Source organism: Propithecus coquereli, unplaced genomic scaffold (assembly GCF_000956105.1).
Source record: "Propithecus coquereli isolate 6110/MARCELLA unplaced genomic scaffold, Pcoq_1.0 Scaffold235, whole genome shotgun sequence".
Taxonomy (NCBI): domain Eukaryota; kingdom Metazoa; phylum Chordata; class Mammalia; order Primates; family Indriidae; genus Propithecus; species Propithecus coquereli.
This window is the reverse complement of record NW_012147897.1, coordinates 3,845,832-3,862,131: the sequence shown is the minus strand read 5'-3', so window position 1 is coordinate 3,862,131 and position 16,300 is coordinate 3,845,832. Positions and strand designations below refer to the sequence as shown.

General features: G+C 37.6%; 1 protein-coding gene across 1 annotated transcript in view; it reads left to right on the top strand.

The window, feature by feature from the left end:
* The window catches only part of C2CD3 (C2 calcium-dependent domain containing 3), a 136,321-nt gene that overhangs the window by 44,404 nt on the left and 75,617 nt on the right, over positions 1 to 16,300 (top strand). Inside the window, exons 12-16 of the mRNA XM_012645685.1 lie at positions 4,988 to 5,106; positions 7,669 to 7,791; positions 10,628 to 11,113; positions 13,154 to 13,305; positions 15,599 to 15,845. Of these exons, the coding sequence (XP_012501139.1) occupies positions 4,988 to 5,106; positions 7,669 to 7,791; positions 10,628 to 11,113; positions 13,154 to 13,305; positions 15,599 to 15,845 (1,127 nt within the window). The remainder of the gene's footprint in view (positions 1 to 4,987; positions 5,107 to 7,668; positions 7,792 to 10,627; positions 11,114 to 13,153; positions 13,306 to 15,598; positions 15,846 to 16,300) is intronic.

The window sequence follows — 16,300 nt, the reverse complement described above, 5'->3', positions numbered from 1 at the left end:
ATGACGTCAAAAAAATGTTTCACATTTACAAAGCATTTTCTTGTGCTGGGTATTAGTCCAAGGGTTTTAGAAATATAAGCTTTTTTTTTTTTCTTTGAGAAAGGGTCTCACTCTGTCACCCAGGCTAGAATGCAGTGGCATCATAGCTCACTGCAACCTCAAACTCCTGGGCTCAAGCGATCCTCCTGCCTCAGCCTCCTGAGTAACTGGGACTACAGGCATGCACCACCATCCCTAGCTAATTTTTCTATTTTTTGTAGAGACAGGATCTCGCTCTTGCTCAGGTTGTTTTCAAACTTCTCATCTCAAACAATCCACCCACCTCGGCCTCCCAAAATGCCAGGATTACAGGCATGAGCCACCATGCCCTGCTGGGCTATTTTTGTATAATTGAATTGGGAGAGTTCTTTGTATATTCTGGATAAAAGTCCCTTATCAGAGCTATGATTTGCAAATATTTTCTCCCATTCTATGGGTTGTCCTTTCACTCTCTAGATGGTACTGTTTAGAGCAAAAAATGTTTTTAATTTTTATGTAGTCCAGTTTATCTATTTTTTCATTGCTTGTGCTTTTGGTATTGTCTTTTTTTCTATTTTGTTTTAAATATTGCTAATGCAGAAAAATGATAATATAATAAACAATTATGTTTCTGCCACCCAAAATTACAGCTGCTTTTCTAACATATTTTTAGAATATCTTTACCTTGGTTCATCAGTTTAGTACATGAACAGTTCGTCAGTGTAAAGTTTCTTCTCTAGGAGATAGTTTGAGAAGTAAAAAGTGTGGTCCTAACACTCCTACATATTCAAGTAACTTCCTTTCCAGCAATAACATTGCATTTTTTAATTTTTATTTTGCCTTGTTTCATTTGCTTTTTGAGCTAGGTAATCTATTTTCATGGTTCAAAATTTCAGTATTCCATCTTTACAGGTAAACAATGTTGTTGCTTTTATATCCTTCCTGAGCTGTTTGGTGCATATATCAGCAAAACAATTATTCCTTCCCCACCCCACCCCCACCACCCGTGTTTATGCAAGTGCTAGTACATAATATATGAGTTGGGTGTCCCTTTTTCAAATACTTGGAACCAAAAATGTTTAGGACATGAGATTTCTTGGGGAGGGGACTCAAGTCTAAACATGAAATTCATTTATGTTTCACATATACCTTATACACGTAGCCTAAAGTTAATCTTATACAATATTTTAAATAATTTTGTATATGAAACAAACTTTTAACTGCATTTTGACTGAGACCGATCACATGAGGTCAGGTGTGGAATTTTTCCACTGTGGTATCATGTTTTTTTTTTTTTTTTTTTTTTTGAGACAGAGTCTCACTCTTTTGCCCGGGCTAGAGTGAGTGCCGTGGCATCAGCCTAGCTCACAGCAACCTCAAACTCCTGGGCTCAAGCGATCCTCCTGCCTCAGCCTCCCGAGTAGCTGGGACTACAGGAATACGCCACCATGCCCGGCTAATTTTTTCTATATATTTTTAGTTATCCAATTAATTTCTTTCTATTTTTAGTAGAGACGGGGTCTCGTTCTAGAGTGCCATGGCGTCAGCCTAGCTCACAGCAACCTCAAACTCCTGGGCTCAAGCAATCCTCCTGCCTCAGCCTCCCGAGTAGCTGTGACTACAGGAATACGCCACCATGCCCAACTAATTTTTTCTACATATTTTTAGTTGTCCATCTAATATCTTTCTATTTTTAGTAGAGACGGGGGTCTCACTCTTGCTCAGGCTGGTCTCGAACTCCTGAGCTCAAACGATCCGCCCGCCTCAGCCTCCCAGAGTGCTCCTTAGGATTACAGGAGTGAGCCACCGCGCCCGGCCTGTGGTATCATGTTGATGCTCAAAAATTTTTGGATTTTGGAGCATTTGAGATTTGGATTTTCAGATTAGGAATGCTCAACCCTTACACCGTTCTGTACCTTGCCTTTAACATTATATTTTAGGTATTTTTCCAGGTCATGACAAAGAGCTTTCTTATTCCCTTATGACTACATAGTATTCCATTGTATTGCTATGCCGTAATTTAAACAGCCCCCTATTAACTAATATTTAAGTTGTTTCATTCTTTTGCTATTAAAAGCAATACTTCAGTGTATAATCTTGTACATGCATCATTTCTCATCTGGTATGAGAATATCCAGCAGAAGTATTAAAAATAAGTAAACACTTATTTACACTTAGAAACATCACCTAAAGTAATATAATATACTCTTTTACTACAGCACATGATTTCACTCTTTCTAGTACCTTAAGGAAGAATTAGGGCATTTAAAATTTTTCTTATGTTTATTTCCTGGATGTATGCTTAAATTATTGACAGCAGCAAAAGCTGCCCTGAAGTTTGTTCAGAGCATTTGAGGATATATAAATGATCCTGTTGGCTGAAAGTAAGCATGTTGTTAAACCGTTTTTATCAAACCCCCATACACAGAGAAAAATGTTTGATTCTTTTCTCAGGTCTTTCTCTTCGATAGCCTTCTGCCTATGTGACATTTGATGAGTTTCTTAAAACTTCCTCAGCCTCAATTTCCCCATCTGTAAAATTACAATACAGCAGTCCTCATTTTGCCCATATAGTGTTGAAACTCCTACCAGTTGGACTTGAGGTCTTAGTTACCATGGAATCATGCAGAACAAACACAGTTCTGATATGTGCAAGTTTCAGTTAACATAGTACCTGTAAAGCAAGGACTGTCTATAATTACACAAGGGATTAGTGGACAATCACATGGGATAATGAGTGTAAAAGCATTAAACATTCTATAATAGTATGTAACTAATAGTAACTCACATTTGTTGCATACTGAACTATGTGCCAAGAACTCTATTCAATGTTTTACATGCATTAACCATTTAATCCTTACATTAAAAATGTATATATACACACACAGATGAAGAAAGGAAACTAAGACGTAAGTCAATTAAGTAGCTTATATAAGATCACACAGCTGGTTTATGGTAGAAGTAGAATTTGAACCTAGCACCATTTCAATTGCAAATCATATGTTCTTAATCTGTATTGCTTCTCATGCATTATCATTATTATTGTTGGCAACAGTGATTAAATTCTCCCATGTCCTTTTGAGAAGGATTGTATAAGAAATGTGTAATAAGTAGATGGCATTGAGCCAAGAACTGGAAGACTGGGTTCTGGTTCTGATTATACCACACACTAATTGTGTGACCTTAGGCAAAATCACTTTTGCATCTGTGGGCCTCTCTTAACAATAATATGAATTGGACTAGGTATTTTCAGGATCACTTCCCAACTCTTAAAAAAAAAATCTTCTCTGGGACATTGTTAGCAATTTATTTATGTGAATTTCTTCTTCTATTATTGCCTCAACTCACTTTTAGTGGTAAAAAAATTAATGACCTTAAGAAACAGGGCCAGGCACAGGAGCTCACACCTGTAGTCCCAACACTTGGGGAAGCTGAGGCAGGAGGATCACTTGAGGCCAGGAGTTCAAGACCAGCCTGGGCAACATAGTGAGACCCTGTCTCACAAAAAAAATTTTTTTAATTTGCCTGGCGTGGTGGAATGCACTTGTAGTCCTAGCTACTCAGGAGGCTAAGATGGGAGGATCACTTGAGCCCAGTAGCTTGAGGTCAGAGTGAGTGATGATCATGCCACTGCACTCCAGCTTGGGCAAAAGAGAGAGAATCTGTCTTTAACGAAGAAGAAGAAAAAGAAACAGAATTACCTGTGTGAGTGGTACTTATGTGAAAGAAAAAATGGAAAAAAAAACAGAATTTTATGAGAAATGCAATAATAGTGCAAAAATGTACCTAGCTAGTAAGGAGAAATCTGAGCAGCAAGCACCGGACTGAAATAGAATTCTGTTTGTATGTAATGCATTTTACAACGTCCAGGGTTCTTTTTATTTTATTACCTCAGTTGATCCTCCCTGCATACCAACAAGATATAGCTGTTATCTTACTTCCCTTTGCTTGGTAAGGTAACCAAATAAACTGATCTACTAGTGAATGTTGGCTTCTTGGGCCCAGATCTTTTGTTTATAGTTCCTGCATGTTCATCCAGAAAGCAAGACCCAGATCCTTTCTAAGAGTACCAAGAGAAGCATACAGAGTCTATAACTAAGATGGCCAGAAATGAATAGATCAAGTAGGTCAAAATGGGCAATTTGAATGAATGCCAGAGATAGCAGATTCTCTTTGTAACTGGGCCTTTTGTGAGGGTTCTTCAGATCCATGTTAAGGGCCTTAGCAGTGAATGGATAGGAAGATGGTTTTATAGGTGATAAATTGTTGCTGAAGTAGTTACTGGTAAGTAATAGAACTGGAGCTTGAACTCATATACTTTGATTCCAGTCTCAAGTTCCTTTTATTTACCACTTAAAGGCCCATAGCAATACCACCATCACTTTATCCATTTACGTTATTACAGTAGAAACTCCCATCTTTCCATCTGAGAGACAAACACTACTCCACCTAACACTGCTAACTAACATCACTACCTGGTACCTTGTCTGAGTATGATAGGAGAGTCCTGTTCTTCAGTCAGAAGATAAACTCATTTTTATTATTATTGGTTTTTTATTCAGTTCTTCTATTTATTTATCCCTCATTGTTCTACTGCCAGCCATCCCCCTTCTTTTGTTACACTACATACCAACTTGTCTTTTAAAAACAGTCATATGACCTTAAACCCAGTGAACTGTATGGGCATGTTTCCTTACACATCCAGTGCTGATATGCTTGGCATTCATTTTTTATAATAAAGCAGAGCAACACAGTACTGCTTATCTTCTGCATACTATCCAGGGGTTTCTCTTTGTCTCTGCTCATTCAATCCTACAACCCTAGCACTTTCTGAGAAATTGCACTGACTAGATTCCTGAAAGAGATTTTAGTTAGATTTGAAAGGTAGGCAGGTGGTATCAAGGCATGATAGATGGTGACTCTGGTTGGGTGGTATAACATGTGCCTATGTGTGTGATTCTCCTTACAGTGGTGAAATTCCAGCAACGATTTGTGTTTCCAGTACAGTTTGGTGGCCCAATGATAGAGCACTGGTGGAATTCCAACCTCACATTCCAAATTTACGCAAAGAAAATGCCACAAAAAAAGGTACTTCAAGTGATTTTGACCTTTGCCTTACCATTGACACCAGGAATTTAGAGCATACTTAAAATTACATTCCTACCTAACCTAGGAATTTCTCCAGGTTCAAGTAACTGCGTTACTTGAACTGCGTATTATTATTATTATTATTACTAATCTCTATTTGCTGTTTGTTAGTAGGCCAGATATTATGCTAAAGGGTCCACATGCATACACTATCAAATTTAATCATCACAATTCCTCTGTGAATTAGGTACATTATTATCTTCATTTTACAGATGAAGAAATGAGATTTAATGAAGTAACATATCTAAGATCACCCAGTCCAGTAAAAGACAAAGCCAGGACTCCATCCCACATCTTCTGTCCTTAGATCCTAAGTTCTTAACCTCTACTGTGTTGCTCCCTACTATAGAGGGGTGACTGTTTGTACTGATACAGGCTATTAGCATTAATTTAAGATTCTGCTTCCTGTCTTCAGGTGGGATACATAAGGTATCCAGCCTATGTCCAAAATAATGTAATTGTGGGTAGCAGTTTTGATCAACTAATGCACAGTTTATAAAATCTACTTGCAGCTGGCACAACATAAATCAGGAAACTATGACATGAGCAGTTTTTACCTCCTTCTGTAAAAGTGTAGCCTTTATAATCTTTTGACCTCTTTGCAATGGATAGCATGAGGAATACACCTTGTTTTCTTTTGTTTGTTTTTTCAGAGGCAATAAACAATGCAAGTTATTTTTGGAAAATACAGCAAAATAGGAAGAGGGAGAAAATCACATCATTTCGTAAACTCAAGATAATCTCTATTAACATTTTGATACAGTTATATTGAATTATTTTCCCATACGTAGTTAATGGCTTTTTTTCTAATTATAAAAGAATTATACATTTTTTATTGTTGTGTTTTTGAGACAGGGTCTTACTCTATTGCCCAGGCTACAGTGCAGTGGCATCATCCTATAATAGCTCACTGCAACTTTATACTCCTGGGCTTGAGCAATCCTGCCATGTCAACCTCCTGAGTAGCTGGGACTACAGGTGCATGTCACCATGCCCAGCTAATTTTTTTTTTATTTTTATTTTTATTTTTTGTAGAAATTGGGTCTCACTGTTGCCCAGGCTGGTCTTGAACTCCTGGCCTCATGTGATCCTCCTGCCTCAGCCTCCCAAAGTTCTAGGATTGACAAGTGTTTTGTCAGAAACTTGAAAAATATTTTTTGAGGCAAAAATTGCCTATAATTTTATTACCAAGAAATTAATATTGTTAACATTTTTACATATCTCCTTCATCTTTTCAAATGAATACAGTATGTTGTATAATTTTATATGCCATTTTTATCTTTTTTTATTTAACATTGTCTTATGGTTTTTATTCACTTTTCTTCAAAAATATGTATTCAATGTTTTCCACATAATTTTATAAGTATTTTAGGTTTACTATGTATATAAGTTAATACCCTACTTTTACCAAACATTCTAACAAATATTGTTCATATTATTATAGACTTTTAGTAGATAGCATTTTAATGGCTGCATATTATTCCATTGTATGGATATACTTAATTAAATATCAGGAATTGTTGGTAGCTTAGTAAATCCTGATTATTAGCCATCTAGTGATTTCTAATTATTAACTACTTTTAACATATACATATTTGTATATAAGCTTTTCATGTATTGTTTATAATTTAGTATAAATTCCCAGAAATGGAATTACTAGGCCAAAGAATGTAAATATTTAAAGCATTTTATATGTATCACCAAAGTTATATGTATGTTGCCAGTTTATATTCCCAACTTCCCTCATGTGACAGCCTCTTGTTTCTCCATAACCTTATAGCATCAGGTATATTAAGTTTTGTAATTTTCCTAGTTTTAAAGGCAAAAATTTGTAACACCTAAATTTCATTTTTTATTTTTAACAGTAAAGTTGAACATTTTGAGTAAATAACTCTTTTTTTTTTTTCTTTTTTTTTGAGACAGAGTCTTACTGTGTTGCCTGGGCTAGAGTGCCGTGGCGTCATCCTAGCTCACAGCAACCTCAAACTCCTGGGCTCAAGCAATCCTCCTGCCTCAGCCTCCCGAGTAGCTGGGACTACAGGCACGCGCCACGATGCCTGCTAATTTTTTCTATATATTTTTAGTTGTCCAATTAATTTCTTTCTAATTTTAGTAGAGACGGGGTCTCGCTCTTACTCAGGCTGGTCTCGAACTCCTGAGCTCAAACAATCCACCTGCCTCGGCCTCCCAGAGAGCTAGGATTACAGGTGTGAGCCACCGCATCCGGCCTTGAGTAAATAACTCTTAATAGAAAAAGATAATCTTCCAACCTTTGTGGCTGATGAAGGCCTCTATAATCTTCCAGGGGGAAGTCATGAAACCCAGGAGGACCAAAATATGACAGAATATAGGAACCAAATTAGAGTTGCCTCAGCCAAATAATTAAGCTTTTTACTTTATAAAGCACAGTCCTTTGTAAGCCATCATATGTTGTCGTTTCAGTTGTAATCCCATGGCTCCTCTTTAATTTAACCTAAACTTTTTCTTTCCTGCCTCCCTCAGCCAGAAGTCATTGGATCTGCATCACTTCCTTTGCGAGCTGTCATTCAGTCAGAGCTGCTTTCTTTCAGTGACCAACTTCCAGTGCAACAGGAAAATGGTCAGACTCTACTTGGCCCCCTCAAGGTACATAGGTATACATTCAGGAAGTTGGATGTATTTACTGAGCATGTATTATTGGCTGAGAACATAGTAGTGAATAAGAAAAGCAAGGTCTCTACTCTTGTGGAGCTTCTATTGAAATAAGTCAATGGAAGTGCTATGAAGGAAATAAACAGTATGACATGATATTGAATACCTGAGAAGAAGTAAGGAGATGGTGGTCAGGGAAGATCTCTCTAAGGAGGTGACATTTAAGGTGAGATTTGAAGAATGAGGGAAGGATAAAGTAAAAGGCACAGGGAAGATCGTTCCGGAGAGAGGGAATAACACATGGCGTCATCAAGGGACAGAATGTTGCCACAGGATCGTGAGCAAGAAGAAGAATGGTAGAAAGTAGGGTTGGACAGGCAGGTAGGAGATGTATCATTCAGAGCTTTGTAGGTCGGGATCAAGAGTATAGATTTTAGCCTAAGAGCCAAGGAAAGGATGTGAAAGCATGGAAGTGACATGATCTGATTTGCACTTTTAAAAGATTACTGTGTAGAGAATAGACTGTAGGGGTCAAGGGGGAAAACATGGAAGCTGTTGTATTAGTCCAGAAAAGAAATGATTGATGGTACCTTGGACTAGAAAGTTACAGTAAACAAGAATGAAGTATTAAATGACTGAGTGTACCTCATGGAATGAATTCTGATGTATAATTCATTAGAGGGTTTTTTTTCTTGTATTCAGATACATCAGGATTTCTTGGGTGGAAGAATTTGAATGTGTGACTTTATTACAGCTTTGTCTTGATGTCCTGGTGTGTTTTTAAAATCAGTAAAGCTATGTCTAAAATGTCTCCATGGTTCCCAATCACCCAGAGGATAAAAGTACAAGGCTCATTGTATGAACCCAGCCTACGGTTTCAGCCTTCTCTCTTGCAGTTTGTCTACCAATAGCCATATCAAACTATGTAAAGAATCACTAAGGTATCATGCTGGTTTGATCCCCCACGTTTTGTTCTTGATTCTTATGCTGTTTCCTCTTCTTGAAAGCCTTCTCCCTCCTCTTTTGGTCTTCTTAATACCATTTAGCTTTAAATATTTATATGATTATTATTTCAAAACATTAATACTGCTTTACTTTTCTGCTATCCAAGCTTTATTTTTTAGCTTACCTGGTTCATTCTAGACTAGGTTTAAAGTCAGAAATAGGTAATAAATATATTGATGGACTAGAAACTTTTTCTCTCCAGGCTTTGTTCAGAGAAGTACTATTCTAGATCAATTGCTATCTATATTCAGTAGAGCAAAAGAACTTTGCTGATCAGCCTGAGCAAGAGCGAGACCCCGTCTCTACTAAAAATAGAAAGAAATTAATTGGACAACTAAAAAAAATATATAGAAAAAATTAGCCGGGCATGGTGGCACATGCCTGTAGTCCCAGCTACTCGGGAGGCTGAGGCAGAAGGATCGCTTGAGCCCAGGAGTTTGAGGTTGCTGTGAGCTAGGATGATGCCATGGCACTCTAGCCCAGACAACACAGTGAGACTTTGTCTCAAAAAAAAAAAAAAAAAAAAAGAACTTTGCTGTGTAACACCTATGGGTTTCAGATAAAAGGGACAGCAAGAACCTATTATTCCTAGTAATTTAGTCTCCTAACAGTTAGTGACCACTTCTATTCTTTAAATTCATTTATCCTACATCCATTTTCTTTTTTACTTTTTAACATTTTTTTAACTGTTTTATTTTGGAATAACATCAAACTTAGAAAAAAATTATAAAAGTAGTACAAAGGACTCCCATTTCCTTTGCCCAGATTCACCAATTTTTACTATTTGTCACATTTGCTTTGTAATTGTTTTTCTGCCTCTTTCTCTCACTTTCTCTCTTTCTGCCCTTTTTCTTCTTACCCATACATATACACATACACATTTTTCCTAAACTGTTTGAGAATAAGTTATAGACGTCATGCCTCTTTCCCCGTAAATTCTTTAGTTTGTTTTTCTTGTATTTCCTAAGAACCAAGGGCATTATCATGCATAATACTCTAGAGTTATAAGAATCAATTTAACATTAATACTATATTACAGCTACTCAGATTTTACCAATTATGCCAATACTTTCCTTTATAACAAAATTTTTTTCCAGTCTAAGATTATCCATTGCATTTAATTGTCATACCTTTCTGATCTCCTTTAGTCTGGAACAGTTCCACAGCCCTTCTCTTTCAGTACATTGATATTTTTTAAAAGTAAGGCCAGTTATTTTGTAGAATATCTCTCCACTGGAATTCACCTGAATTGCTTATTGCTATGATGATTGTAAAACGGTGATTTCCAGCTCCACCATTCCCATGCATTTATTTAGTTGGCATTCTACTATATGGACAATATAGTAGAATTCTCCCTTATTTTGTTTCTTCTCCCATATTTATTTTTTATCAGTATGGATTCATGGATTCTTATATTATTCAATAGGTTATAATCCACTACTGTTATGCATTTTTATGCTTAAATTGTCCTAAATGTAGCCAGTGGGAGCCTCTTCAACTGGATTCTGTGTCCTTTAAACATGTCTTCATTCTTTTCTGAGCACTTTTCTTATTTTCTGGACAACATGATATTTGAGGCTTATCTTTTATTGATAAATCATCTGCCTAGATTTTTTTTCTTTTTCTTTCCCTTTCTTTCTAAAAAAATCTGCCTAGATTTTGTTAGTCTTAGTTCTTAATATATATACAGTCTGTTACTGTTCTCAGTATTACAGTGTTTGAGGATGACTTAATTCATTTCCTAATAATCTGATGTTTCCAGCCTCAAAATTCTGACTCTAATTCTAGAGGACATTTTTGCTAACTCTTCTTTTGTGTTTCATAGGTAACCGTGGAGCTTGTTACAGATAACAAAGTTTTCACTGGTGTTAATACTAAGTTAGGTAGCGGCATCCAACATACCCCACCTTGTGCTCCTATAAGCCCAGATAAGATACTGCCAGAACCTAGCCAAGATATTACCCATACCAAAAATCCACAAAACCTAAATCAAATTCATGAGGAAACTGCAAAAAAACCATGGAATTTGGTGCTCTCCAACTCAAAGTCACCAAGCACAAATCCTTCAACCTTTAAGACTATGCCAACCTCCCACAATTTAGTAAATCAGACAAATGGATCAACAAAAGAGAATGATTTGCTGTTATATGTGCTATTGATGGTGCCAGATGGGAAAGATTTCATTACTGGAGAATCTGAGAAACAACCACCATGTAATATTTATTTAAATTGTAAACTCTTCAGCACAGAGGAAGTCACCAGATCGGTCATCACATGGGGCACAACACAACCAGTCTTTAACTTTTCTCAGGTAATTTTGTACATTCCATTTCCATTAGGGGAGTACAGGAGGGGGAGACTGATGTGTTTCCCAAATCATAATTCCATCCTATAAGAAATCTAGAATGTTTAGACTGGAAGAGACCTTTGTGATTATCTGGTGTGCAGATCCAGTCCCACTATTGGATAAGAAGAGAAAAAGACATTACCAACATTTTAAAACTTTCTGAGTTTTTGTTTTTCTGTCCTGTTTGAGTTCATGTGGTGTCCCACTATTTCTTTTGCCTGAGTTTTGGGTTCTATTCCTTTCTGCTTCCTCTAGGACTTTGATTAAACTTCCGCATCTTTCCTGTATCTTCTATTTCTCCTTCTTCATTACTTTATTTATATAATTCTCCTCACTGTCATCTTTTTCCTCCACTTATTTCAATATTCATCTTACTTGATTTATTTGTAGGATTTGATGCTATTGCATAAATTAGTTTTTTTCTTGGTTTCTCTAACACCACTCTCTTATTTTCTTCCTGACTCTATAACTATTCTGGTTGGGCGTGGTGGCTCATGCCTGCAATCCTAGCACTCTGGGAGGCCGAGGCGGGAGGATGGCTTGAGCTCAGGAGTTCAAAACCAGCCTCAGCAAGAGTGAGACCCCGTCTCTACTAAAAATAGAAAAAATTAGCTGGGCATGGTGGTGCACATCTGTAGTCCCAGCTACTCAGGAGGCTGAGGCAGGAAAATCGCTTTAGCCCAGGAGTTTAAGGTTGCTCCAAGCCAGGCTGACACCACAGCACTCTAGCCCAGGCAACAGAGCGAGACTCTGTCTCAGGGGAAAAAAAACAAAAAAACCTTTCAGCAATTCCCCAAAGCCTTCAGGATAGAATGTAAATCCTTAGGTTAGATTCTAAGACCCTTTAGGAACTGACTGTATGTACTTCTCCAGTCTCAACTCCTGCCACTGTTCCCTTCATATTAGGCCAACTATATTCAGCTTCTCGTAGTTTCCTAAATATTCTCTTCTTCCACTTCTGTGTCTTTACATGTGCTGTTCCTTCTGCCTTGAATTTCCTTCCCAGCCTTTGGACACCTTTTAGGCAGCGCTTTTTATACTAGTTAATTCCTGCTCAGCCTGAAGATTTAGGATTACCTTTCCCAGAAGCTCTATCTGAAACGTCCCTATTTGGAGGTTAGGTTGCTGTGTTTTCCTTTTTTGGGTTTCAAGGAACTGAAATGTACTCAGGGTATCTTATGTAATTAGAGTTTCTTAGATGGATACAAAAGTAGCTCTCCTCTGATTCTCTGTCCTTCTGGTATCTTCCTCTCATCATGCCATATATCATTTCTGGTTTCACCCTTTTTGTCTCTCATGTTTTCTATTAGTTTTATCACTGGGCCTTATCTCCCTTCTGCTATTACAGTTGTTACTACAGGTTGGGTTCCTTCAAACTGGTGGGCCCTTGACTCTACCGTTAATTTGATGGAACTGCTCTTGGCTCTAGATCTCTGGTTCTCTTTGCGACTTGTCTTTTCTCTTTCAACCACTAGCTGGCCAATTCTGGAGTAATTTTACACTGAAAATCCAGATAAACAGATGGCTTTGCTATTTACCATGACACCTGTTGGGCAGAGCCTTTTGCACTAGACTGTTTCATTAAATACTATCCAGCCAATGAGTTGGCTGCCCTTTATAAAATGCTCAACCCTTGTCAAGTCAGTAGCATGCTTGTTTCAAAAATATCTTTCTTTCAGTGAGATTTACAAGTGGGTCACTCTGCCTTAGAAAGGGTTGGATGAGTTTGTCAAGCACTGTGTTTGACGTGTCTGACAACCTCTCTATGTCCCCAAAGCTCCATCTATATGAACTTTTCATCAGAGAACTCATACTATTTTGTATCTGGCCTGTATGTGTTAATCTCTAATAGCAGACTGACACTTCTCTTGAGGATACAGAGTGGGTACATGCACATAGTAGGCTTTTCAGTAAATATTTGTTGAATAAGAGTATAAATTAATCCTTTGTCTCAGGTGTGAATTTTGCTTTATTTTGGGTTTTTTGGTTATTCCTTTCCCCCAGGTGATTCCTGTCTCTCTGTCTTCCAAATACCTGGAAAGGCTTAAGAACAATGTAATGGTAATTGAAACTTGGAACAAGGTGCGGAGCCCAGGACAGGACAAGCTGCTCGGGCTGGTGAAACTTCCCCTTCATCAGTTTTACATGTCATTCAAGTAAATAGGATCTTTTGGAGTATTCTTTATTTTGCATCTTTAACTTTGTATGGACTGAAGAGGAATTCTTTTGATTTGCAAACATGAATAGCCCAGTAATCCCTTGGAGGACTTTTCTCAATTTCACCACAGTTGCTGCTTTTTCTCCAATTTTAAAGCAGTCTTACAGATACTGCTTGCCATGTTTCAGGCTTTATGCTAAGAACCTTACATACATCAAGTCATTTAATCTTCATAACAACCCTCTGAGGCAGGTACTTTTATTTCCCTTATTGTACAGATGAGTTAACAGAGACTCAGGGAAGTTAAATTACTTGTCACATATATCAAAAGGGTGGAACCACAGTTAGAACCTGAATAACCTAGCTCTAAAGTCTACTCTCTTCACCAAAAAGTTCTACTGCCAAAAATTACCACCTCACAAAACTTTGGTTTACCTTTTTGTCACAAAACTTCAGTATTGTTCACATCAGCTAGTTGCAAGATTTCTGTAAAGAATATTGTCTTTTACACCTTCCAGTGTGGTTACTATACCTCATCTAACACCTTTACTAACACGTAAGTGGGATATTGATTAACATCAAAGTTATTTCTTTCCTCAGTACAGACCATTCATTTTTTTGTGTCGATTCAAGTTTCAGATCTTTAATTATTTTAGCACTGACCTCTTTCCCAGCAGCCCTCTTATGGTTCTGTGTTTGAAATGTTGTGTTTCACGTTTTACAGAGAGCACCTTTTATGGGTACTATCTCATTTTAGCCTTACTATAACCCCCTGAAGTACTATCATTATCCTCGTTTTACAAATGAGGATGTCCTTTAACATTTTTACAAATGTCCTTTAACTTGGAGAAGTCACTTAACCTCTCTGGCTTTCTTTTTCTTATCTGTAAAATGAGGGAGATCATAGATTCCCTCTCCCTCTTGTGGAGCAGTTATGGGGATCTAGTGAGAAAATATATGGGTGCTTCTTGTGTGAACAAAGTACTCACAATGGTAACATTGGAAATCATGACCAGGCCTAGGACTACTGCTGGAATCATGGATGCTGCTATCTGCCCTAGGCTTTCAGCTTTTTCCCTTTTTTTTAATTGTAATATTAATTTGGTCTGGGGTTCGCCTTCCTCCACTTCCCTTCTTATTCCATTAGATCTCATTCTTTGCTGAGAGAGCATAAAATGATAGTAGCTACCAATTACTGAGCACTTACCATGTACCAAGCATCATAGTTAGTATTTTATATTTGTTGTCTCTGTTTAGTCCTAACAGTAGCCCTATATTGTAAGTTTTATTGCCTACATTATACAAACAAGAAAACAGACTCATAAAGGTTAAATGGATTGTTTAAGTCACATCAAGTAAGCAGCAGAGGCCAGGCGCGGTGGCTCACGCCTGTAATCCTAGCACTCTGGGAGGCCGAGGTAGGCGAATTGTTTGAGCTCAGGAGTTCGAGACCAGCCTGAGCAAGAGCGAGACCCCATCTCTACTAAAAATAGAAAAAAATTAATTGGACAACTAAAAATATATAGAGAAATTAGCTGGGCATGGTGGCGCATGCCTATAGTCCCAGCTACTTGGGAGGCTGAGGCAGGATTGCTTGAGCCCAGGAGTTTGAGGTTGCTGTGAGCTAGGCTGATGCGAGACTCTGTCTCAAAAAAAAAAAAAAAAAAAAAAGTAAGCAGCAGAGCTAAGATTAAGCATGATACTATAAATCATTTATCAGAGCCTGAATCCCAACTCAACCTCCAACTAGTTGTGTGTCCTTAGCTAAGTTTCTTAACCTTTTTAAGTTTAGTTTTTCTCATCTATTAATAGTGAATATCAATCTTTGCTGCATTAGAGGGATTAGAAATGCTATAAAGTGCCTATCACATAGTAAGCACTCAGTAGATGGCAGATATTATTGGTATTACTATCCAAATCTTATCGGACAAACTCCAAAGTCCACACTCTTCCTAGTTGACCACACTACCCCCTTCAAAATAATGCAATTTAGCAAGGCTCCACTGAGATACTGTTGAGATCACAGACACTAGACTTGGGGCCATGATGATACACACACACGTCAGACACATTCCCTGTCTTCAAATTGCTACATTTTGCAAATATCTGCCTGCTAATTTTTATTTGATTGGTGACTGACAGATTTCACATGTTTTTTAAAACTGCTGTTACTTTTCTAGTTGTAGATCTATTTTTAACAAACTGAAAAAATGAGTAAACTAAGAAATGAAGCAACTCTGTGACGTAATTGATGGATGTTATTTGCTCATTCACAATTTCTCCCCCTCTAGAGATCCCAAGATTTCTCGCCTGCTGCTTGATGCCCAGTACCCAGTTGTTGCTGTCGACCGCTACATGCCTGTAATTGATGTGTTCTCAGGCCACCAAAATGGGAATCTTCGAGTCTTTTTAGCTATGGGTTCTTCAGATCAGATAATGGCAGTACAAAGATTAAAGAATGAAGAAGGAACACTCCCCCACTTCAGCCCTAGGACAGCCCATTTACTGGACCAGCCATCTGTAGCAGCTGTTGCTATGGTAGTAAATTAACACTGTGGTTCACAAAAACCATAATCTCATTTTCTCTTGTATATTGTGGTGAATCCGTTGCCCAAATCTTTATTTCAGTAATGAAAGGTTCAGCAAAAGAACATGCACACCAGTGTTTGCTATAAATCTAAGGAATCATTGGTATTTTTCTGTTAATGGTTTGAATGGATGTCTGTGTCCCTCTTGGCTCCCTGAATTTATGAAGAAAATCTAATTGGGCTGGGCATGATGGCATGTGCCTGTAATCCCAGCTACTCAGGAGGCTGAGGTGGAAGCATCACTTGAGGTCAGGAGTTCAAGACCAGCCTGGGCAATGTAGTGAGACCCCATCTCTAAAAAAAAAAAATTTTTTTAATCTAATTTAACAACCAGATCTTAATTTTCCAATTTAATACCTTAATTGCCTTTAAAAAAAAAATTGAGCGTGGAGAGTGATCCCAAAT